This window comes from Salmo salar, chromosome ssa12 (assembly GCF_905237065.1).
Source record: "Salmo salar chromosome ssa12, Ssal_v3.1, whole genome shotgun sequence".
Taxonomy (NCBI): Eukaryota; Metazoa; Chordata; class Actinopteri; order Salmoniformes; family Salmonidae; genus Salmo; species Salmo salar.
The window spans coordinates 66061844-66088866 of record NC_059453.1 but is presented as its reverse complement, the minus strand read 5'-3'; the positions used below and the strand labels follow the sequence as shown (position 1 = coordinate 66088866).

The 27023-nt window shown below is 43.0% G+C and overlaps 1 protein-coding gene across 1 annotated transcript in view; it reads left to right on the top strand.

Annotated features, from left to right (window-relative positions):
- Positions 1–17249: 17249 nt before the first annotated feature.
- fgd5b (FYVE, RhoGEF and PH domain containing 5b) overlaps positions 17250–27023 on the top strand; it is a 66875-nt gene continuing 57101 nt past the window's right edge. Inside the window, 1 exon segment of the mRNA XM_045691651.1 lies at positions 17250–17528. Coding sequence (XP_045547607.1) covers positions 17474–17528 — 55 coding nt within the window. The 5' untranslated portion in view covers positions 17250–17473.

Genomic DNA, 27023 nt, shown 5'->3' with positions numbered 1-27023 from the left:
CTATGTGTGCAACGGGTCATGTGTTCACAGATGTACGCAGCGGGAAAGTAGATTTTCGGAGACAGTGCCCACATGAAAAAAATACAATAGTATTCTGTTTTTGCAGACTTTACCGTGGTATACTGTAGGATTTACAGTTAACTATAGTAAATACTATAGTAAATTAAAACTGTAGTATATACTATAGTAATTGATGTAGTGCTTTTACAGACTGTAGTATACTGTAGTATTTACTATAGTGTTTTGTTTTATTATGTTTGACAAATACTAAAAGAGTACATTTTCTATAACCTGTAGGTAGGTCGATAGGTAGGACAGCTAGTTCAGCACTTCAGCTCTTTTCTATAATCTGTATGGAACACAATATGGTCTATTCCTGGCATGTAGGTTTCTCACTTACGGGTGGCACAGATTGGGATATGGGGAGGGGAATGGGAAGGGTATCAGCAAATGAAATATTGTAGTATTTAATATAGTTAAAAAAGTGTAGTGTTTTTGCGTACTGTAGTGTTTTTGCGGACATTACTGTAGTATTTACTGCAATCTTTTTTGTGGGTATGATACTGTAGTATTTACTCTAGTATTCTACAGTATATTACAACATTATATAGTATGTACTACACATGATAGAGGGATGCTACAGTGTGTACTATAGTATTCTACAGTATAATAGAGAATTCTATAGTTAGTACTGTAGTATTCTATAGTAATGTGGGTGCTCTGATTGGCTACGGCTTCAGGAAGACCAACATCCTGAAGGAGATTGCCAAAACCCAGAGTGACCATGCCAAGGACAACTTCCTGCCCCACAACTAAAAACTGGGGTGTCTGGCATAGAACCACATAGGACCCCATCACCTTGCTCACTGACTGGTCAAACAGCCAAGGGCTGTCCCAGATTCTGCATGTGGGTTCACATGACACATTATTCCAATTTTTTGGCTCAGTCAGTGTGATCATTTAACATGTTTTGTGATAAAATCAATACATTCCCATAGGCCAATGGACACGTGTTAACACAATAGCACAGTCCAGCTCTTAAAGCAAAGGCATTAACAGGAGAGTGAAGGATTGTGTGTATTGGCAACAGAAAGAGTGTGTATGTGTTTGAGTGTGGATGTATCAGTGTGCTTGTTTGAGTGTTTATAGGGATTGGGCTGTTTCAGATCAATGCTGTGATGGATTAAATGGAAAACAGTACGCGAGAGCCTCCACTTGGCCTGTAAAGCCAGCAGGCCTGTGACCAATGACTTCAAGTGGACTGTAGCGTTAGTTTGTCACTGAGCTCTGCTTGAGCGATGCAGGTGCTGGGAAGCGTCCTGCTCAGAATCAGCCAGCAGGACACAGTAAAGTGGATCGACCCGATCCTCCTGCTTCGACTACAAGGAAAAATATTCCCTGATCTGCTGTAAAGAAACACACACACACACACACACACACACACACACACACACACACACACACACACACACACACACACACACACACACACACACACACACACACACACTTGTTTGTTTTACTATCCTTGTGGAGACCAAACAATTGAGTCCGATTCCAAATCCTATTTTCCCTAACCCTAAACTTAACCCGAAACCCTAACCCTAACCCCTAAGCCTAAAATAGCCTTTTTCTTTGTGGGGACCGGTGAAATGTCCACACTTGTCAGAATTTTCCTTGTTTTATTATCCAAGAATAGTAAAACCAAACACACACACACACAAAGGGCACAGTGGTGTTGGTTTGCGCTTCTTTATTGAAGACACTCGTCGCAGTTGGTCTGTTTTAACGTCTGTCCCATCCGGACCACAACAGGAGCTAATGGGGCCTTTATGAGTGGGGGATATATGGAGATGGGATGGGGGGCAGCCAGTATCTGACACATCTACCCTGGTAATCCCCCTGTCTTATGTCCTCTAGCATTGAGCAGGGACCACAATCAATGGCCTCTTTATTGCGGTGCAGGGAAGATGGGGGCAGAAGGAATATGTTTCCAGTATGGCTGCCCCTCGTGAATGCCATTTCACAGACATGAGACGCAATAAAACTAGCAATATGAAAGTACATGGAGCCAAAATGGCTGAGGTGGTAGTCGTAATAAATGCTGTGAAAGCCAAAATGGCTGATCATGACATGTTGTGTCTCCAAAGCTCTTAAGAAAGGGGGAAGAGCCCAAACTACAGGTCATCTATAACGTGCATATAAAACATTAAATAGACACTAAAATTATACATGATGTCACCATTGCATACATCTGCCTACTCTTGTTATTGAAATAATGCCCTCGACGGTCCCCCCGACGCTCCCCTCATATTGTGGCACATCTCAGGTACTATCACTACAGAATCATAAGAACATTTGGCAGGTAATGTCATAACACTACACAAGGTTGTATTCACTGAAGTGTCAAAGCACCCAGATAAGACCAGAGGGATCCTGATGGACCCAGCGACCACTGGAGGTAGAGAGAGATAGAGGGATGACTTCTACTGCAATGCAGGTTCTATGAAAGAGCCTGGAGACATGTCTGATGGATTATGTCAGCATTGATCCACCTGACTTAAGCGTTTCCTCGTTTTGCCCTTGGTTTTTCCAACACTATTTACAACCAGGGTTAGCATTGATAAGGCGAGTGGAGCAGGGGCACTCTGGGTTAGTGGTGGTGTGTGTCTTCAGTGTGACCTTGTGTCTAGCTCATCATAGGTCAGTAGAGTCACACCGTAGGCCACGTTATCACAACAGGGATCACTTCTTTGATAGACTTAATGGATGTCCAGGATGGAATTCCCACATGCCAATGCAGGTTGATGTTGCAATGTTTTGATAGAGGGGCATGGGTGTGTCAAAGGGCATGGGTCATAAAGGGAGACCCCTGTGTCTAACCAATTTTAGGTTTCTAGGGATGGAATGGGATCCTGTCAAAGTCTCAGAGACATAACACTGGACATGGTGTCAGTGAGATTTGCCATTATATTTGCATGCCTTTGAAAGTTGGCTGGTTAGTTTGTGTTTTAATTCATCTCAATTATCTACTCCTGTATAGTAACTCTTCAGTCATTATCTCCATGCCAGAAACAGTGGTTACCTCTAGTTGAATCGTCTATGGGAACTGTAAGCTAAATGCTACAACAGCTTTGGAGCTAACCTAGCTCCCTGTCTCATATAGGCCTATCTCATGAGGAGGGTGACCCAGAAACACTTGGAGGAGAGACGTCCAGGCAGAAATGAAAGGGAGGGCTCAATTAGTGTGACCTGGAAAAACCTGTCCCAAACCGAGTGTGATGGAGGACATTTGTCAACATCCTATGTTCCATAGGAGCCAAGAGCTTAAGTCAAGTAAGTCATGAGGTGGACGGGCATGGTTTCCTTTTGCAATGCCAACATCCATACATCTGGTTGGGGTCACACCCATTTGACATCTACCGTATCTTAGAGAAGACTATAGGGCAAAGGGGAGGATTTCAGTGTTATCATCTAGTGCCACGTATTCAGATAAACCGAAGGGTATCCTTGCTGACATTGGACATGCCCCACATCATCAGATGATAAGCAGGTGGACAATGGGGACTGATATCTCACTGAGAAAAGGAAAGATAAAGAAAGGGAGAAAGAGACGGTGAATGCAAATCGATGCAGGGTATAAATCAGACCTTTTCAGGGAATGCCCCATGGGAACAGTCAGTCAGGCAGGAGGGCAGTAAGTCGACATAGCACAAAAATGTATGCACTCACTACTGTATGTCGTTCTGGATAAGAGCATCCCCTAAATGACAAAAATGTAAATGTAAGCATGTACACATGCATTCACATACCCTGCCAATCACACACATCCATTCATCACACTCTTACATAAACAGTCATAAAACGCAAACACGCGTCCAGCGGCAATCAGCCTTGGACAGAGGAGAAGAATAAAAAAGTATTTATCACTACAGATAAGAGTTGCTTTACTAAAGTAGTTTAAGTGTTGTCACAAAAGTTTCTGCAAACGTTCATTCCAGTCATGTCCCACTAAACACAAACTGGTTGAATCAATGTTGTTTCAACGTAATTTGTCAATGTATTGTGACGTGGAATCTACGTGGAAAATACATTGCATTTCAAAAAAGTAATTAACTGTTGTTTTGAGGGTGAAATTTCAAGCACAGGATTATGTCGTCATGGTAACCACATTTCAATATAGACAAACATTGTTTTTACCTTTAAAACAACGTCAGCTCTTCAATATTATATTCACTATCAGACAAAAATCTATAGGTTGGGCAGCACCTCCTACTGGAAAATTAATCTATCTACACCTGTTGTATTCGGTGCATGTGAGAAATAAAATTTGATTTGATTTGATGGCATTTAGGCCTATATAGCATTTGCAAGTCATCAACAGCTATTGTTTCAATTCAACCCAGAATTCAACGAAAAATAGACAATACAATAGGCCTAGGGTTTCAAGCACTAGTTGATTTCAAATGTAATTATATTTAGTGATAGACTAAGTCAGTGGCACAGATGGAACTATGCAAGCAGAAGATACATCTCCTTGACATGTTGATATTTGGTTTTATAAAATATATATATATATATATATTTTTTCAGCAAGCCATGACACCCACCATCTCAGATTGTTTGGACATCGCTTTTTTGTAGTTAGAAATGACTAAGATTTGCATTCCTGAAACATTATTTTGTTCACATTTTATTTGTTCTCGGAGAAATTAAGCAAATTGAGCAAATTGGCCATATTACTTTAAATAATGCAAGTGACTTCAATGAGTGATTTCTTTAAACAGGGGAAAAAACATCACCAGATTCATAGGGAATACATTACATAGTATGGAGAAGATGCAATACTCCAAGTCACAGCTTCATGCTACTTGTCAAACATAGAGAACTAATACTGTATACTGGTTGTTAGGGTTTGATTGGCATGGGCTGTGGGGGTCCGTGGTTGGCTTTTGACAATTATTTTTACTCATTGGTAGTCAAAGAAGTTTGGTCCAAATTGGATGTTGGGTACTTTATTTATTGAATATTATCTGAATTCTATAAATTCAAATGGCCAATTTGGGTGCAATTAATTAGCTTAATTTCCAATTATATATGAAATGATATATCAACAAAATAACGTTTCAGGAATGCTAATCGTATCTGTTACTAATCACAAAAAACTATGAAGAACGATCTGAGATGGTGGGTGTCGAAAACCACTTTCTTGTGCTTTTTGAGGTGGAACGACTCAGAAGATAAACATATACATTTCTTCTTATGTAATCATATAAAACGTGCATGTCCAAGATAGCATGCATAGGTCGTCGCAGGTCTGTGGAGATTTTCACAATTTATGTAATAACCTGCGAAGAATCTCGAATGGCATTGATCACTAGCACCATGTAATCTAAACTGCAATCCAGGTCATTTGGTTCTGCTATTAGATGAAGCACAGTGATAAAACAATCTGTTGTATAAATAAACAAAATATCTGACATTGTATTCTCATTTGAACTTTGCTGTGGTTTTAAATATTTTCAAAGCCCAGTGATAGACATTTGGGTGACAACTAAACCAAAAATCAGACATTGTTTTTCCATTGGAATATGGTTGTGCTTTTAGATGGTTGAAAGCATAATGATAACACATTGGAAATTCAACTCACTTTTGGCTGTGTGTGTGAATATAGGCTGAAATATCATTGATCAACGTCTCAACCAAATATTACCCAATTATCAACGTTGAAATGGCATGGTGTGCCCACTACATACTGCAGGTCCTCTAATTACTGGTTCAGCAGGCGGTCCAGACCTTAAGGATCTGTCCCTCCATCACCACACAGAGAGTCATAATAAGTTAGAAAGAGCAACACAGGCTAATTCTCCCACAACCGCTGTGACTCTCCAGCCAGTATGGAGGCTCACCGTAAAAAGACTCTCCTGCTGTGTTGGTGTAAAGCCAACTAGCTCCCACAGTCTGACATCAGAATTAGACGTTCATCCATGTTTCTCAAATGTCAAATTTCAAAGTGCTTAAGGTTAAGTTTAGGCATTAACTCCACACTTTTTAAGGTTACTGTTAAGTTCAGGCATTAACTCCAAACTTTTTAAGGTTACTGTTAAGTTTAGCCATTAACTCCGAAATCTTTAGGTTAGGTATTAACTCCAAATGGTTAAGGTAAACCTTTCAAAAACAACTTTCTATTGCTGGATTTGAACATGCAACCTTTGGCACCAGAGGCAGATGGATTCAGAGATGCAACCTTTGGCACCAGTGGCAGATGGATTCAGAGATGCAGCCTTTGGCACCAGAGGCAGATGCTTTCGCCCATCCGCCATCCCGTCCACAACACCCTAGCAAAATTGAAACCTAGCTGAACGTAACATCACTCACTGTTGCCCCTAGTGGACAGTTTCATCTACCGACGTCCTCAGACATGAATGGACGTTGAATAATGACTTGTACCACGGGTGACCTGGCTGTGTAAAGCAGCCTAAAATCAGCATATGTAATGCAGGCTGGCACCACTAGGGCTGATGGCAGATCTGCAGCGGGGTCTCCCCAGTACATCCCAGTAGCAGATGGATCAGAGCGAGACAGAGAGCAAAGGGAAAAGAGGCCCTGTGGATAATGTGATGAATCCATTTGGCTATGATGCAACTCACAGTGTGAGGCTGCTGGATTCATGTAGTAAATAATGCCTTCACAGTTTGATAAACATTTCCTAGTGTTTTATTTCTCCTCACTGGTTCTGTTGTTCGCTCTGTGGGGTGAGGAGGAGCAGGATTCCCCAACCAAGGCACTAGCCTAAGATCTTCAGTTCCTATACTGTGGCTTTGTAAGGAAAAGTGAGTCATTTAGCCCTTTTAAACCTTTGTTGCCTACAAATGAGATCCTGCACTCGTGAATGATATGGTAAGGACGATTCCAAGAATAAAAACTGGTTTCAATTGATCCCCTACGTACATGGAAATCAATCCAAAAGAGAGCAGTTAAGGTGTTTAAACTGAGATTAAACAAATTGCAGAAAGAGCGTTTGTATACTTCTGTGTTCAGCTGAAATGGGAACTCGACAGGCCGTTTCTCTTCCAGGTGCTGTATCTGTCGTCCTTCGCGGCCTGTTCCTCACGCTGGCAGATAAAGAGATTAGCAGAGTGCTGAGCGCTGTGGGCACAGCACGCACGCTCGTAATGGACTCGTAAATTCTGCTGACGTAAAAGAAAAAAGGCAAAGAGAAAGAGAGGAGGAGGGGTTGAGGGAAGAAGAAGAAAACCGTCAGTGCGCTCTCTCTCTCTCTGCCAGCTGGTGTTTCTGGAGAGGCTAAGACCTTGGTTCTATCTTCCTTTAATTAGCTCATGATGTGTCCAAACACAGAGGCCAAGACAAGGAGACATGAGCTGTGTTGAGATGACACGAGGGATTTGATGTTGCAGCAATGTTAAAGTGTGATTAAAAAAAGTTATAGTATACTGTTTTGGGCTCTCTGATGCCTTAGAATGTTTTTGGCACCCTGAACAGCAACATTGCTAGGCTACTCTGGAGGGTCTATTATCCTTTTCACACTATAGCGCCGACCCAAACCAAACTGTGCTGGCTTGGATATTTTCTTTCTAAAGAATTGTCTTTTTGGGCACAGTTCCAGCAGATACGGTGGATGCGTAACCAGGCCAGCTTGGTTTGGCTCAGCTCAGTACTGTGAAAAGCCCTTAAGACGAATAGTGATAGATGAATGTTCAATTGCACCAATGACATGACTCAAATGACTGTGAGTTTGTGTTTAATGTAGGTTTAGTGCTACAAGTAAAAGCAGAGTTTAGTCTAATGGTGACATACACTGAGTACTCTTTATGACAGACTGACCAGGTGAATCCAGGTGAAGCTATGATCCCTTATTGATGTCACTTGTTAAATCCACTTCAATCAGTGTAGATGAAGACAGGTTAAATAAAGATTTTTAAGCAACTCAATATTTGGAAGGTGCTCCTAATGTTTGGTATACTCAATGTAGATGCCAGACAGTGGCACTCTCTCATGTTGCTCCCTCTCAGGCAGATGGATGGGAGCCCAGATATCGATCTGCTCTTTATTCCCAGCCTGCATGGCTTTATTAAGGCATTCCAACACGGTTTTCCCAGGGAGAATCCCAAATGAGGTGCAGATGAGGAGGATCCGTGACTAACACCTCATGGCAGTGATAATGTGGCTCCTACAGGCCCAAAACCAATATTGATTGTGAAGTCTGAAAGCAGTTTTATTGTGGTTTGCATCTCAATGTGTCTTTCAGGGGGAGATTAATGGTGCCTCTATGAAACTAACAACCAAATATAATGATAATGAACAGCTGCACCAACACCGACTAGGACTCCCTGCTGCTCTTCTCTCTCTATCTCCCTTTCATTGTCAAAACAACCTGAATGTCACTGACAGAACCAACCGAAAACAGTTTAAACATTCGATGCCAGGAAGTTTAAATGGAAATAGTATTTTCCTTATACTGGGTTGGGTGCCATTCATGGTGAAGTAAAGTCGATAACTAATGAGTAAATGGTTGGAAAACATCAGATAATCTGCCAATGTACTGAGTTCTCCTCCGCTTGGCACAGAGGGCATCTCTGATTCAATTAACCCAGGAAGTACACTAGCTGACCCATACCACAACTGATCTCAATTTCTCTAGGCTTACCAACGTAGCCCACTGTCATGGCATTCTACGACTCTGGCGAGCATGGCAACGGGGTTATCTCCTCCAGTGATAAAGCCAGTGAGGGAAGCCTATGAATGCATTTAAAAGTCAGTTTGATTATCTTGTCTCTGTGGTCTCTATGGGAAAACAGTAGGTCTATAGGCTACCGGTGGAACTAACCCCATGGTGTCCTCCGTTGGAGATAAAGAATTTGTAGAACTCACTCCATGAATATGCCAGGATTAATCCCACCTGTCCACTGCTTTTGGCCGCTCTGCTGTACTTAAAGGCTGGGCTCTATAGTCCTTATGGAGCAGCAGGGATTTTGATTATCGTCTGGATTGGACATCCATTACTTCAGCGTGATAACTGTCTGGTGCACTTCTCCGCCTCTCTGCATCCCAAACACACACGCACACACACTCAGATACACTTGCACATGTAACTGATGTGAAATGGCTAGTTAGTTAGCGGGGGTGCGCGCTAATAGCGTTTCAATCGGTGACGTCACTCGCTCTGAGACCTGAAGTGGTTGTTCCCCTTGCGTTGCAAGGGCCGCGGCTTTTGTGGTGCGATGGGTAACGATGCTTCGTGGGTGTCAGTTGTTAATGTGTGCAAGGGTCCCTGGTTCGAGCCCAGGTTGGGGCGAAGAGAGGGACGGAACCTACACTGTTACACACGTACGCGCACATACACATATGATGAAAGGTTAGCTCGGGTTAATCCACTGCATTTTTATTGGCCACTGCTCACAACAACATGCTCAAGTCAGAGGCCATATTGTGTAAATGAAGAGTTGTCACTTAAATCAATTGTGATGAATTAGTTAAAAGTGATGTCCCTTGTGAAGATCATACTCAAGGCCAGGTTATGACCCTAGTCACAAGATCCAAGGCCTCGTGTTCTAAAGCAGAACCTTTACCATAGTCTCACCTGCAAATTTAATTAGTATTTTAACCATGGATAATTGTTGTGTGTTGAGAGTTGATGGTGCCGGTGAAGGCTCATCACTCAGCCAAGCACCACAGGCCCAGTACAACACTTATGAGAGGACAGGCCCAGTACAACACTTATGAGAGGACAGGCCCAGTACAACACTTATGAGAGGACAGGCCCAGTACAACACTTATGAGAGGACAGGCCCAGTACACCACTTATGAGAGGACAGGCCCAGTACAACACTTATGAGAGGACAGGCCCAGTACAACACTTATGAGAGGACAGGCCCAGTACAACACTTATGAGAGGACAGGTCCAGTACAACACTTATGAGAGGACAGGCCCAGTACAACACTTATGAGAGGACAGGCCCAGTACAACACTTATGAGAGGACAGGTCCAGTACAACACTTATGAGAGGACAGGCCCAGTACAACACTTATGAGAGGACAGGCCCAGTACAACACTTATGAGAGGACAGGTCCAGTACAACACTTATGAGAGGACAGGCCCAGTACAACACTTATGAGAGGACAGGCCCAGTACAACACTTATGAGAGGACAGGCCCAGTACAACACTTATGAGAGGACAGGCCCAGTACAACACTTATGAGAGGACAGGTCCAGTACCGAAACCATTCCAAGGACAAGCAGCTACAACCGTAACTATGGTCTGTGATCTTTCTCTGCCCCCCCCCCCCCCCCCCCTCCACACACACACACACACCACACACACACACACAAATACAGTTTGACCTTTCTTAGTCCATTGTTTATTGTTCAGGCACACCATGCTGTTTTGTGGTTGCTATTTTAGTACTTTACTTTTCCTGATGCTATTTTGTTTGCCTTCCATAATTTAGTGCAGGAATGTTTTAAATCAGCTTTAAAAATAACATTCATTTGCAATTCGAAGAATGCGCCTGACAGACATATGTGTATGTTTTCACCATAACCGTCATTTATGAGGGTAAGCAATGTTAATAGGTCAGGAAATTGTCTCTGTAAGGTTTCTTGTTTAATTAACAAAGCCCCTTCAAATCAAGTGTCATTCTTATCTGTGACATAGATTATTTCATCCTGATACCTTTTTCCCATGTGTCAGGGGGTCCGCTGTAATTCAATAAGGTTATATTTATCAAAAACTATTCTGAGGCAGCTGTTTTTCTCACCAGTAGCCTAATCAGAACATTTTTTGAAAAACATATTTGCTGAAAAATCCAGAGAGAAAGAGAGGAAAGAGAGCAAGGGAATGTCCCATGGTCATTGTACGAAGGTCAGGAAGGTATTACAGAAGTACAAAAACAACAACCCAGCTGTGTTTTCTTCCTTAGTTAGCCGTGATGTGATGTGAAATTATATTTAGCCCACCATGACACAACTAGAAGTTCAGTCAGCACCCCTTTACTCTCCCCACAGCTGACAGGACAGACATCTATGCTACCATTACTATTCCCACTGTAAACCTGACAGGACAGACATCCATGCTACCATTTCTATTCCCACTGTAAAGCTGACAGGACAGACATCCATGCTACCATTTCTATTCCCACTGTAAAGCTGACAGGACAGACATCCATGCTACCATTTCTATTCCCACTGTAAACCTGACAGGACAGACATCCATGCTACCATTTCTATTCCCACTGTAAACCTGACAGGACAGACATCCATGCTACCATTGCTATTCCCACTGTAAACATGACAGGATAGACATCGATACTACACTCAGCATAGCTGTGCCAGCCAAGAGCACAGTTCAAGTAGAACAAACATGTTTTCATTCAGTTTGTGTGGGTGTCTGTATTTATGTGCGAGCATGAGTGTTTGCTTACATTGTTACATAAATATTTTCAGTCATTTTCAATACTGCGAAAGTGTGACTGTGTTTTATGTTTAGCGTGGCCCGGTGGGAAAATATTTGAATAGACTCCCAGGCTCACACAATAGTTATGATGACAGATAAAAGCGTATTTACAGGAACACTCTTCAACCCCTTGACACACTTTTGTCCCCACCTGCAAAACAGTTACTGTTGAATCACGGCTGGTGTAATCCACATCAACTACTTGTCAGAGCGGTTTTAACAGAAGTAGTTTGTTGTTAGCACTGTAAATGACTACTTGTTATTATCTTTCTTTTATAACCAGCACTTCTTTGTGACACTTGAAATATTTAGAAATGTAACTGTTATATCATAGACTGAGGGACCCAATACATTACTGCTCTGGCCATAACTATCACATGTACAAAAGCTATTGGTTCAGATGAAAAGAAAAAGGAAGAGATAAAGAAAATATGTTTACAAGTTTGGAATCCATACCCTCTCTCAATCCTTGCCCAATTTGTCTGATAGATGTGAAAACAGTCACGGGAAAGAGTCAATCAAGAGGGAGTTCTTTTTTAAAGACACATTGTTATTGTTTTCTCTCAGAGCAGGAGAAAGAAGAGGTACGCACCCTCTCCCTCTTCCCCCGATATGGCCTGATGCAGACAGGAGACAGATAGCCAATGGAGTGTAGTGCTGAGGGAGACACACACACACACAGTGGAGGGATTCCCCCACTTTATCATATATGTTAGCTCTGGAATGCTTCAGCATCAGACCATTGTGCATAGTATGATTAAGCTAAGCCAGAACACCGAGCATGGTGCTCATGTGCCTCTTCGATGCATGGCCTGAAATCCAGCTGAGTGAACGAGTGATTTCGCTGGCTCTTGGTTGGACTGTGCTCTCATTGTTTTTCAGTGGCTCTAAATAACAGCTGTTCCTACAAGATGGTGATTATTGTAAAATCCTCCCACGTGATTGTTCTATAAGGCTGGTTCACTGTAAGTCTTTCCTGCTCTTAAAGAGAACAACTCAAAACCATCAATGTAACATTAAAATCCCCTGGTAACATATTGTGCACAAATAAATGCCATTTGGTGGGGTCAGTAGGTCCCTTCCATTACTACCAGGAGAACAAGGCTTTGTAATAAAGGGCAGTTTTATTGATGGGGTTCATGAGCTGTCCTCCCCTCTATCTCTTCTCCCCCCCTCTCTCTATCTGTCTCTCTCTCACACCCTCTTTTCCTTACTTTCTGAATCTAAATGCTGATTTGCAGGTGTACCTAATCACTGTATGTGGTGTAGCAGCCAGATTGAATAGGTCTGTCCATTAATCACTCTGCTCCTCCCACCTCAACAACCTGCTCTGTAACAGCACAGCTGGCTGCACACAGCACACCCCCAACAACCTGCTCTGTACCAGCACAGCTGGCTGCACACAGCACACCCCCAACAACCTGCTCTGTACCAGCACAGCTGGCTGCACACAGCACACCCCCAACAACCTGCTCTGTAACAGCACAGCTGGCTGCACACAGCACACCCCCAACAACCTGCTCTGTACCAGCACAGCTGGCTGCACACAGCACACCCCCAACAACCTGCTCTGTACCAGCACAGCTGGCTGCACACAGCACACCCCCAACAACCTGCTCTGTAACAGCACAGCTGGTTGCACACAGCACACCCCCAACAACCTGCTCTGTACCAGCACAGCTGGCTGCACACAGCACACCCCCAACAACCTGCTCTGTAACAGCACAGCTGGCTGCACACAGCACACCATCAACAACCTGCTCTGTACCAGCACAGCTGGCTGCACACAGCACACCCCCAACAACCTGCTCTGTACCAGCACAGCTGGCTGCACACAGCACACCCCCAACAACCTGCTCTGTACCAGCACAGCTGGTTGCACACAGCACACCCCCAAAAACCTGCTCTGTACCAGCACAACTGGCTGCACACAGCACACCCCCAACAACCTGCTCTGTACCAGCACAGCTGGCTGCACACAGCACACCCCCAACAACCTGCTCTGTACCAGCACAGCTGGCTGCACACAGCACACCCCCAACAACCTGCTCTGTACCAGCACAGCTGGCTGCACACAGCACACCCCCAACAACCTGCTCTGTACCAGCACAGCTGGCTGCACACAGCACACCCCCAACAACCTGCTCTGTACCAGCACAGCTGGCTGCACACAGCACACCCCCAACAACCTGCTCTGTACCAGCACAGCTGGCTGCACACAGCACACCCCCAACAACCTGCTCTGTACCAGCACAGCTGGCTGCACACACAACACCCCCAACAACCTGCTCTGTACCAGCACAGCTGGCTGCACACAGCACACCCCCAACAACCTGCTCTGTACCAGCACAGCTGGCTGCACACAGTACACCCCCAACAACCTGCTCTGTACCAGCACAGCTGGCTGCACACAGCACACCCCCAACAACCTGCTCTGTACCAGCACAGCTGGCTGCACACAGCACACCCCCAACAACCTGCTCTGTACCAGCACAGCTGGCTGCACACAGCACACCCCCAACAACCTGCTCTGTACCAGCACAGCTGGCTGCACACAGCACACCCCCAACAACCTGCTCTGTACCAGCACAGCTGGCTGCACACACAACACCCCCAACAACCTGCTCTGTACCAGCACAGCTGGCTGCACACAGCACACCCCCAACAACCTGCTCTGTACCAGCACAGCTGGCTGCACACAGTACACCCCCAACAACCTGCTCTGTACCAGCAGAGGTGTTCCACAACACTGGCCTCAGACTAGTTTGTGGAGCTGGCATGTTGACCAGAACACTTCACATCCGTCCCTGTGAGAGGGTTGTGCTCCAGCCCTGAGATCAGCAGCATTGGACTTAGCAGCCTGTTATCCCTCTTTCAGATCCGTTTCCCTTCAGGAGGCGGGGATGGCTGTGTGTGTGTGTGTGTGTGTGTGTGTGTGTGTGTGTGTGTGTGTGTGTGTGTGTGTGTGTGTGTGTGTGTGTGTGTGTGTGTGTGTGTGTGTGTGTGTGTGTGTGTTTTTGTATGAGCCCAAAATTGTTTTCATGCTCCACATCTGCAGCCCCTTGTTTATCAGGAGATCCGTCATTATTCTCTCACGCCACAGAGCAGGGCTGCTCTCTGAGCCCACCTCCCTGCCTTTCATTGAGTCAATATAAAAACATACTTATTGGACCAACAAAAGGGGTCAAAGGTAACAACATTTAATGTTTTTAAATGAGCAGAACAATCTGTGCTGCTAGTAACACTATACTTAGCCTCGGTTGGGGGACTTTGAAAACAGAGGTGTCATGCCAAGATTCGCTTCATATTATGTGGACTGGTTGTCTGTGCATGCACGACACCACTGATTCAAAAGTACAAACAGGAGAATTCTGCAGATATACAGTTGTGGGGTTTTGGTCATTGGGCACTCAAGGATGTTTTAGTTCATGTGTTAGAGGATCAGTGTGGGTGACATATTTGGGCAGGTCTAACTTAGTGGAACCCAGCGGCGGTGCCTCCTCTAGTTTGAGCCTGGGAGCACTCGACTGGGCTTGATATCTTTTTTTCTTTACCAGTCAGGTCTAATGTATTTTTTTCTGCTGTGCCCTGATGTCTGTCTCGTCTTGTAATGCTTCCAGCAATGGGACTTATTTATGTATTTTGCATGTTGAATTATATCTGCAGAAATCCCCAGGCCGGCTGTGATGTGGACAGATTTTTTTTACCTTTCAGTGTTGTGTGTGTGAGAGAGAGAGGAAAGATGGTGCACCATGGCCCTTTCTCAGGCCAAGGCAGTTTATCCAATATCCAGCCATGTGCAATGTCACAGCAGGGGGGAATGGTTGTTGGGAACGCTGTAATCCTGGCATTTCCCTTTGGTGGCCCTGGGCAGAACCCAGCAATGCCTTCTGTGCAGGCGTAGCCTCTCTCTGAACCGCAAGTAACAGTGAGTAGAGACTGGGATTACCTCTGCAGCTGCACGTGTGTGTGTGTGTGTGTGTGTGTGTGTGTGTGTGTGTGTGTGTGTGTGTGTGTGTGTGTGTGTGTGTGTGTGTGTGTGTGTGTGTGTGCGCTCACGCGCTTGCAAGTCCATGTGTCACACTCTTTACCCCTGAGAGATACAGAGTGAGGTAAAGTCAGTTCAGTACACATGAATCAAAATAGCTGCAGTTAAAAGAGATGGTTTAATCATGATAATGCTGAATGTGGTTAATAGGTACTCTATATCAATTTGTACCACAATAGGAAAACACATTATTTCATTGTTGTAATGGAAAATACATTATTTTTGGTGTATCCTATCATCAGGTGACTACTTTAGGAGACAAAATATGTTACCTCATCATGTTTTTAAGTTTCAACTCTCCAATGGGTTAAAATGTGCCAGTTTTGTCCATCAGTTGCTAAGGAAGTGGAGCCTCGTTGTGCAGGAAACAGGGAGTGCAATTTCCTGTTATGCAGAAATGTTTTAAGGGACTTCTGTCCTCCAATCAGACTTCAGATGTATGGGCAGGAAATCATGTCCAAATAGCAGCAGTCTCTGGGATCCCACACATTCTGTTTTTAGCTGGATGTCTCTGAGCTGCCAGGATTCAAGAAATATTTTATAATTAGCTTACAGTCACACTAGTCTGGCTAACACATAACTCGAAGTCCTCCTGACTTCAGAGTCTGGAAAGAATATTTCTATGTTGTCTGCATGATGAGTCGATAATGAAGGGATGTGTCTTTTGATTGGTTCGGCTCTGTGTCTTTCTCACTCAATCACCCACATAGACAACCACACACCTCCAATACAACTGTTTCTTTTCAAAATCCAAATAATGTGAGGCCTTAACCCCCAAGGAAACAAAAAATCTTTGAGAGAACCAATCAAAGCTCAGCATATTCACACACGGACAATGTGGTGAAGAAGGCACGACAGCGACTATTCAACCTCAGGATGCGGAAGAAATTCAGCCTGTCACCGTCACCGAGGGCCCTCACAGTGTTCTACAGGAGCACCATCGAGAGCATACTGTCGGGCTGCATCACAACCGGGTACAGCAACTCCACTGTTGCAGACCGCAAGGCACTACAGAGGGTGGTACGCTCAGCCAAATGCACCATTGGATGCACACTGACTGCCCTCCAGGACAAATACAATACCAGGTGTTGCAGGAAGGCCAAGAAGGTCATCAGGGACCCCAGCCATCCAAGCCATGGCTTGTTTTCCTTGTTTCCAATAATCAGATGTGGGCAGTATAGGAGCATCATCACAACAAAAAAAACGTAAAACTGGCCAATAGATTATAGATTAGATTAGATTCTACTCCCAGACCATCAGGCTGCTGAATACACCACTAGTCAGCTACCTGCTGACTATCTCCCCAAGACTGGTGGAGAACTCTCAACAATAATTTTTATGATATCACATTGGTAATATCATAGCTAAGCAGGGCTTGGTTAAAACCCTGGATGGGAGACCAAAGTGGAGCTGCAGATAGATACATTCTCCAGTCAGAGGTGCTGCCCAACTTATTGTTTATTTTTCTGATTGTGGATATAATGTTGAAGATTTTATGTTGTTTTAAAGGTACAAATTCAACAATTTATACAAGGTTTGTCTATGTTAAAATGTGGTTACCATAATGAAATTTCACCCTCAAAACAACAGTTGCCATTAAAATCCAATGCATTTTCCACGTAGATTCCATGTTACGTTGACAAATACGTTGAAACAATGTTGATTCAACCAGTTTGTGACCAGTGGGTTCCTCAGGAAACGCCAGGGAACACCTCCTGCGCTCAGCTCCCAGCCTCCTGCATCTGTTCAGTCGCGACTCTCACCACATATACACGCGCCACCAGTCGAGGACCGCTACAGCTGGAAAGTAACTTGACACAATAAAAATGACATAAAACTGAGGTTATTGTTTTATCATTCTGGTCTTTGAATAGCTTTCCTTTCTGTTTCTACGTGTGGATACGTGTGGTCTGGAATATAGCCTACGGGATGCTGTTTCACACAAGGATTAATGAACGATAAATGGTTCGGGTGCTCGCGCGGATGGTTCCTGAAAATGGATACAGGTATGAGAGCACTTTGATTTGAACAAACGTAGCCTACTAATCAAATATCATAATAAAACGCTGCATTGTCTGAGTTGTTTTATCCCGACAAAAAAAGGGACTGTAAGAATGTGTTCTACCCATAACAAAACGGGAAAGGGACTCTGTGTGAAGGGAGGGGGGCAGACTTGTGCTGCCTACAATTTGTGGAAGTTGACAAAACCTGGGATCATAATGCCACAGACTGGGATAGCCTATAGGCGTGGTTGGCTAGCCAAATAGAGGACAAATTGTTGTTTAGATATAGAATTGGTAATGCAATTCCAATCTTATTATTTCAATCATTGAAATCCCAAGTGTGAAAAGAGTCACTAGGTCTTTAGTCTATATCTGAAACTGTGGACAACTACAGTGCAGTAGTTAGGCTTTCTATGGTGTAGTGTTAAGGGAAAGGACTGTTGGTGGTCTAAAAATATATCTAATATATAGGATAATCGAGTTATCTAATATCGAAACACATGAGTGATTATGAATTTATGGACACCAGATATTCTTTTGATAATGCGCATGATGGATTTTTGACAAGGTTGACAATGGCATTGTTCTGTTGTAATTATGGGGACATTATACAAGGAGTAAGCCTGTATGATGCTTGTCACATTGCTGCTTTGTTGAGAATCTGATTGGTTCTTCAAGGTACAGCCAGGGGTGCTGTTTTCCTCAGGTTATGTTGAGGAGATCATATCACAGGAGGCTGGTGGCACCTTAATTGGGGAGGACTGGCTCATGGTAATGGCTGGTGCGGAGTTGGTGGAATGGTTTCAAATATGCCATTCCATTTACTTCGTTCCAGCCATTATGAGCCGTCCTTACCTCAGCAGCCTCCACTGGATCATATAGCCAAAATGTAATGTCCTTATGTAATGTCCTTCTGTGTCCTGTTTGACCAATTATGTTATCATATGTTTTATTTTGTCTTTAGTTTTTTTGTCCCTTGAAACGCACAACCCCAAAGGAGCAAAAACAGTCTATGAGAGGGGCTTCTCTCCAGTGAATTGCAGAAAGTGACTTGGGGAAATCCTTTAGTGTTAACTTGTGTCCCTCTAAGCAAAGTGTCCATTGTCAATACGCTTCCCAGGTGCCCTAGTCCAGCGGATAGGGGAAATAATCATGCATTTTATGATAAAATTATCAAACTTGGTACACTAATTCTAGATACCTTAAAGGGACAATCTGCAGTTGAAATGATAACACAGGGTCCTCTCTGCCCCTGTTTCGATTAAAAGCTGAGGGATGGGGCTGGAGAAATGTAACCACTCTCAAATTCATAGACTGAGCTATGGATGAAAGGGCTGACCATCCATGAGATGAAAATGATAGTTTTAACTATGTTTGAGCCTATACAATGTTTGTTTACATTTATTTTGTTTACAAACATTGGAGTAAAACAAGAGTATATTTTGGGTTCTGATGGGGTACGACTGTTGAACTTAGCTCATGAGGCATTTATTCATTCATTTAGAAAACCAAAAATGGATGTAGCAACTGCAGATTGCCCCTTTAAGTAAGGAACATTTTAATGATTGGAAGCAGTCTGGGAAGCAAAATTTACATTTGTAGGATAGCCGGAGGCAAAGTAATTAATATTCATAAGTTACGTTGGGTGATTGGTTGAGACAGTAAGAACCGAACGACTTGAGAAACCTACCTTCAGCTTAATTACTTGGGAAATAAATGAAAGCCTCACCAATCTATTTAAGTTTCACTGTTCGATCATTCATAAGACGAGTCCACTAATCCTTATTTTTACATTTACACAAACTGTCTGTTGCTTGATGTTATCCCAAATGTATCAAAGAATAGGAAATCCACGATTAATTGGAGAGTAATGGCTATTGCCTGGCCAGTGAGCTAGCTAGCTACATTTAAGTAATTTAGGTACCCTAAATGTGGTGGTCAGTGGATAAACTAACTATGACTTGAACATATTTGTCTGAAAACAAACTAGCCAATTATTGTTTCCCATGGTGTTATCATGTGTAACCAGTTTACTATTGTAGCCCGTGTGCCCATGAGCTCCCAAGTCTAGCTAGCGTTGTCATTTGGTGTCCACGATAAGCTAACTGTTAGCTAGCTAGTTGGCTACTGCACGGCCAGTGTGAGCCAGCACGTTAGCTAGCTAGCTACATTTCAGTCGGTAGCTATCCTTCTAAATGCAGTGGTCACTGGATAAACTAGCTATGAGTTGAATATACACTGCTCAAAAAAATAAAGGGAACACTTAAACAACACAATGTAACTCCAAGTCAATCACACTTCTGTGAAATCAAACTGTCCACTTAGGAAGCAACACTGATTGACAATAAATTTCACATGCTGTTGTGCAAATGGAATAGACAACAGGTGGAAATTATAGGCAATTAGCAAGACACCCCCAATAAAGGAGTGGTTCTGCAGGTGGGGACCACAGACCACTTCTCAGTTCCTATGCTTACTGGCTGATGTTTTGGTCACTTTTGAATGCTGGCGGTGCTTTCACTCTAGTGGTAGCATGAGACGGAGTCTACAACCCACACAAGTGGCTCAGGTAGTGCAGCTCATCCAGGATGGCACATCAATGCGAGCTGTGGCAAGAAGGTTTGCTGTGTCTGTCAGCGTAGTGTCCAGAGCATTGAGGCGCTACCAGGAGACAGGCCAGTACATCAGGAGACGTGGAGGAGGCCGTAGGAGGGCAACAACCCAGCAGCAGGACCGCTACCTCCGTCTTTGTGCAAGGAGGAGCAGGAGAAACACTGCCAGAGCCCTGCAAAATGACCTCCAGCAGGCCACAAATGTGCATGTGTCTGCTCAAACGGTCAGAAACAGACTCCATGAGGGTGGTATGAGGGCCCGACGTCCACAGGTGGGGGTTGTGCTTACAGCCCAACACCGTGCAGGACGTTTGGCATTTGCCAGAGAACACCAAGATTGGCAAATTCGCCACTGGCGCCCTGTGCTCTTCACAGATGAAAGCAGGTTCACACTGAGCACATGTGACAGACGTGACAGAGCCCGGAGACGCCGTGGAGAACGTTCTGCTGCCTTCAACATCCTCCAGCATGACCGGTTTGGCGGTGGGTCAGTCATGGTGTGGGGTGGCATTTCTTTGGGGGGCCGCACAGCCCTCCATGTGCTCGCCAGAGGTAGCCTGACTGCCATTAGGTACCGAGATGAGATCCTCAGACCCCTTGTGAGACCATATGCTGGTGCGGTTGGCCCTGGGTTCCTCCTAATGCAAGACAATGCTAGACCTCATGTGGCTGGAGTGTTTCAGCAGTTCCTGCAAGAGGAAGGCATTGATGCTATGGACCGCCCGTTCCCCAGACCTGAATCCAATCGAGCACATCTGGGACATCATGTCTCACTCCATCCACCAACGCCACGTTGCACCACAGACTGTCCAGGAGTTGGCGGATGCTTTAGTCCAGGTCTGGGAGGAGATCCCTCAGGAGACCATCCGCCACCTCATCAGGAGCATGCCCAGGCATTGTAGGGAGGTCATACAGGCACGTGGAGGCCACACACACTACTGAGCCTCATTTTGACTTGTTTTAAGGACATTACATCAAAGTTGGATCAGCCTGTAGTGTGGTTTTCCATTTTAATTTTGAGTGTGACTCCAAATCCAGACCTCCATGGGCTGATAAATTGGATTTCCATTGATTATTTTTGTGTGATTTTGTTGTCAGCACATTCAACTATGTAAAAAAAAAGTATTTAATACATTTATTTATTTCATTCAGATCTAGGATGTGTTGTTTAAGTGTTCCCTTTATTTTTTTGAGCAGTATATTTGTCTGAAAACAAACTAGTAGCCAGTTATTGTTGCCCATGGTGGAATCACATCTGCAGCTGGCTCCTGAAGCCTATGATGTGTCCATGAGCGACGGCTTTGTCTAAAAGGGATACAGCTTTTTTCAAAATTGACTTTTCGTAGCAGGTTTAGGAGAATTAAGATAGTAGGATAATTAGGTTAGAAAAAAGGTTAGGGTTAGCAAAAAAGCAACAACTTTTTACGTCAATTTGACAAAAGCTGCATCCCATCTAGACATGACCATGAGTTCCCAAGTCTAGACGCAGTCTAGCTAAGGTTATCATAAGAAAACGGCTGAGGTAACTCAAACCCTGTAGCTAGCTAGCAAGCCCTCCTTTGCGACAATCTTATTGGCATGCGGGAATATTAGATATGTATTTTCATTTTAAGATAACTGTCCTTAAAGTTGTTGGTTACTACTGGTTTTAGATTCGAGGTGAGATAAATTGTCTGCGATGTCTTTTGTGTTTTGGTAAGGGCTCGGAGTGTTGTCACACATCCAAGAAGGCGCAGACAATCACCTGGCAGATAATGACTTTGCCTCTGGCTATCCTACAAAAGTAGATTTGCATCTGGGAAGCCAGTGGGGGGTGGTTAAGATTTTTGTTTTGTCGAACAAGCTCTATTTTGGTGGTCTCTGGTACATTCTAATGCTAGATTGTATTGTCAACCAGTAACTATCAGGAAATTTACATTTACATTTACATTTTAGTCATTTAGCAGACGCTCTTATCCAGAGCGACTTACAGTAGTGATTGCATACACTGATCACATGTTTTCACACTTTTACAACTAACACTTTTACAGTGTTAGTTTCATCAGCTGTTGTACAATTAAGCAATAAGGCCAGAGGAGGTGTGGTATTTGGCCAATATACCATGGCTAAAGGCTGTTCTTACGCGCAACGCGGAGTACCTGGATATAGCCCTTAGCCGTGGTATAATGGCCATATACCACCAACCCCTGAGGTGCCTTATTGCTTTTATAAATGGTCCTGCAACAGTCTTCTCCTGGATATTCAGTGGTCTTCACCCTGGCTTGTCCTTTGTTGGAGCCATCTTGGTTTTTGGTTAAGAGAAAAAAGTCCTTTAACCTCTACTCAGTGCCCTCTACTGGCCATCCCACCACTGCCGCCATATGAAGGGGATGAACAAGGAGGCAACGAAAGACAACTGTGTAGGAGTGAAAATATGAAGGATTTTATTTTACCAAACTTTAAGTTGTTTACAAAGTAAGAGAAATCAAAACCATAGTGCATAAAAAGAGTACTCTAAGGTCTGTAAAATATAAACGTAAAACTGTTCTAACACCTCAAACATAGCTAAATGTATAACTGCGGTCTACATTGCAGAAAAGGCGCAACTCTCAGGGTTAACTGAAGCCATAAGGTTAGCACATAGAATATAAAGTGAATGGCCAGTTCCACATTTCTCAGGCCGGTAGGCTACAAAGACACACGTAAATGATTAAGCCTCTACGCCTTACATTTTTAGCATTAACATGATTTTAAGCATTAACATGATTAGTTGTAAATACAGTATATCAATTTTAAATAGAAAATTCTAGCATATTTTAACCTGGGGAAATCCGTTTTCTCTATGCTGGATGCAGGTGGTATCTCCGACACACCCTTCCATGTCAGGATAATAGAATGTGCCAATTAGCAGCACACCCTCTAACAAGCACACCTGGCCACCAAGCTGTAGACAAGGCACCAGAAAAGAGCTGAAATGGTAAAAAATGTAAAACAGATTATTAATAAAGTTGCAAATATAAATCTATGAGCATGCACTCAACTTAGAATTAATATATGCAAACAGTAAATAAACAATGCAACAATTCAATAAAGGTGTGTCTTTGATATTTGAAATTAAAAACATTATTTTATTTGACACTAAATATTTGGTGCAAAGGATAGGGATATTTAGTTCCGCGGCTACATGCAGCCAACAGTTTCCATGTGTTTGATGCCATTCCATTTGCTCCGTTCCAGACATTTTTATGAGCCATCCTCCCCTCAGCAGCCTTCTGTGCCAATGCAGATTTAACCTCACTAGGGGGTGTGGGACGCTAGTGTCCCACATGGCCAACATCCAGTGAAATTGCAGAGTGCCAAATTCAAAAACAGAAATACTCATTATAAAAATTAATGAAACATACAAGTGTTATACATGGGTTTAAAGATAAACTTCTTCTTAATCCAACCACGGTGTCAGATTTCAAAAAGGCTTTACGGCGAAAGCATACCATGCGATTATCTGAGAACAGCGCCCAGCAGACAAATCATTACAAACAGTAACAAGCCAAGTAGAGGAGTTACACAAGTCAGAAATAGTGATAAAATGAATCACTTACCTTTGATGATCTTCATATGTTTGCACTCACAAGACTCCCATTTACTCAATAAATATTCATTTTGTTCGATAAAGTCCATGTTTATATCCAAAAACCTCTGTTTTGTTAGCGCGTTTTGTTCAATAATCCACTGTCTCAAACAACATCCGGTGAAATTTCAGAGCGTGAAACTCAACAAAACAGAAATTCTCATAATAAACATACATAAAAGATACAAATGTTATACGCCAGCTTAAAGATAAACTTCTTGTTAATCCAACCGCTGTGTCAGATTTCAAAAAGGCTTTACGGCGAAAGCAAACCATGCGATTATCTGAGAACAGGGCCCAGCAGACAAATCATTACAAACAGTTAGCAGCCAAGAAGAGGAGTAACAAAAGTCAAAAATAGCAATAAAATGTATCACTTACCTTTGATGATCTTCATATGGTTGCACTCCGAAGACTCCATGTTACACAATAAATGTTAGTTTTGTTCGATAATGTCCCTCTTTATGCCCAAAAACCTCAATTTTGTTGGTGCATTTTGTGCAGCAATCCATTGGAACAAAGCGCGGTCACAACAGACAGACGAAAAATCCAAAAAGTACAATAAAAGTTCATAGAAACATGTCAAATGATGTTTAAAATCAATCCTCAGGTTGTTTTTGTCATAAATAATCAATAATATTTCAACCGGACAAAAGCTTCGTCAATAGAAAAGGAGAAACAAGATAGGCGTGCTCCCGATCGCACGCTGGACTCATGTCTGGAAATTTCCACTGTCCACTCATTGAAAGTGCTGTATCTCCCTCATTTTTCTGAGTAAAAGCCTGAAACAATGCCTAAAGACTGGCCACATGTAGAAGAAGCCATAGAGATTGGGAACTGGGTCCTAAGTCTTTGTATGGTGGATAGGCTTTCAATGGAAAAACAGCCTTTCAAAATAATAGTACTTCCGGATTGATTTTCCTCAGGTTTTCGCCTGCCATATCAGTTCTGTTATACTCACAGACATTATTTTAACAGTTTTGGAAATTATATGCATATCCTAGCTTCTGGGCCTGAGTAGCAGGCAGTTTACTTTGGACACGTTTTTCATCCAAAATTCCGAATGCTGCCCCCTACCCTAGTGAAGTTAACCTATTATACTCTAAAGGACCAATTTTCCAAAATGACTGCCAACCAGCTATATTGGTTCTAATTGGACAGGGTTCACATTGCCATATTGCCATAAATAACTGGTACATAAAGCCCAATGATATCTTAAAATGTTTTAAGTGATGAGGAGAAGACAATAAAATAACCCAACTATGGCATATATTGTATATCTGTCCTTAAACTTTATGCAAAAATGTGGTAGAAATGTGCTCTCAAATTACTGTTCTGTAATTTGAATTGGCCATAACTTCATTAGTAAATGGTATATTAAGCCTAATGACGGCTTAAAATGTTCCAGGTAGTGTGGAAAACACAATCAAATGGATCATGTATGTTTTTAACGTTTAAAAATGCTGTCCAAGTCACAGATTGTTGTTGATATTTTGATCCCTCCATTGAGAGGATAACATTTCAGGAAGTTTACATACACCTCAGCCAAATACATTTAAACTCAGTTTTTCACAATTCCTAACATTTAATCCTAGTAAAAATTCCCTGTCTTAGGTCAGTTAGGATCACCACTTTCTTTTAAGAATGTGAAATGTCAGAATAATAGTAGAGAGAATGATTTATTTCAGCTTTTATTTATTTCATCACATTCCCAGCGGGTCAGAAGTTTACATACACTCAATTAGTATTTGGTAGCATTGCCTTTCAATTGTTTAACTTGGGTCAAACATTTTGGTAGCCTTCCACAAGCTCCCCACAATAAGTTGGGTGAATTTTGGCCCATTCCTCCTGACAGAGCTGATGTAACTGAGTCAGGTTTGTAGGCCTCCTTGCTCGCACACACTTTTTCAGTTCTGCCCAAAAATCTTTTATGGAATGAGGTCAGGGTTTTGTGATGGCCACTCCAATACCTTGACTTTGTTAAGCTATTTTCCACAACTTTGGAAGTATGCTTGGGGTCATTGTCCATTTGGAATACCCGTTTGTGACCAAGCTTTAATTTCCTGACTGATGTCTTGAGGTGTTGCTTCAACATATCCACATAATTTTCCTGCCTCGTGATGCCATCTATTTTGTGAAGTCCACCAGTCCCTCCTGCAGCAAAGCACCCACACAACATGATGCTGCCACCCCCGTGCTTCACGGTTGGGATGGTGTTCTTTGGCTTGCAAGCCTCCCCCTTTTTCCTCCAAACATAACGACGGTCATTATGGCCAAACAGTTCTATTTTTGTTTCATCAGACCAGAAGACATTTCTCCAAAAAGTACGATCTTTGTCCCCATGTGCAGTTGCAAACTGTAGTCTGGCTTTTTATGGCGGTTTTGGAACAGTGGCTTCTTCCTTGCTGAGCGGCCTTTCAGGTTATGTCGATATAGGACTCGTTTTACTGTGGATATAGATACTTTTGTACCTGTTTCCTCCAGCATCTTCACAAGGTCCTTTGCTGTTGTTCTGGGATTGATTTGCACTTTTCGCACCAAAGTACGTTCATCTCTAGGAGACAGAACGCGTCTCCTTCCTGAGCGGTATGACGGCTGCGTGGTCCCATGGTGTTTATACTTGCGTACTATTGTTTGTACAGATGAACGAGGTACCTTAAGGCATTTGGAAATTGCTCCCAAGGATGAACCGGACTTGTGGAGGTCTATCATTTTCTTTCTGAGGTCTTGGCTGATTTCTTTTGATTTTCCCATGATGTCAAGCAAAGAGGCACTGAGTTTGAAGGTAGGCCTTGAAATACATCCACAGGTACACCTCCAATTGACTCAAATGATGTCAATTAGCCTATCAGAAGCTTTTAAAGCCATGAAATCATTTTCTGGAATTTTCCAAGCTGTTTAAAGGCACAGTCAACTTAGTACATGTACATTTCTGACCCACTGGAATTGTGATACAGTGAATTCTAAGTGAAATAATCTGTCTGTAAACAATTGTTGGAAAAATTACTTGTGTCATGCACAAAGTAGATGTCCTAACCGACTTCCAAAACTTTAGTTTGTTAACAAGAAATTTGTGGAGTGGTTGAAAAATGAGTTTTAATGTCTCCAACCTAAGTGTATATAAACTTCCGACTTCAACTGTATATAGCATTCTGTTGGTGGCAAGAATTTTATATAATAATTTAAATTGAAAAAGTCAAGTGTCGTTTTTTGTACCGGTTCAAAACCATGTGCCATGGTATTGATACATCAAAAATCTCCTCCCATTTACTTTGCAAC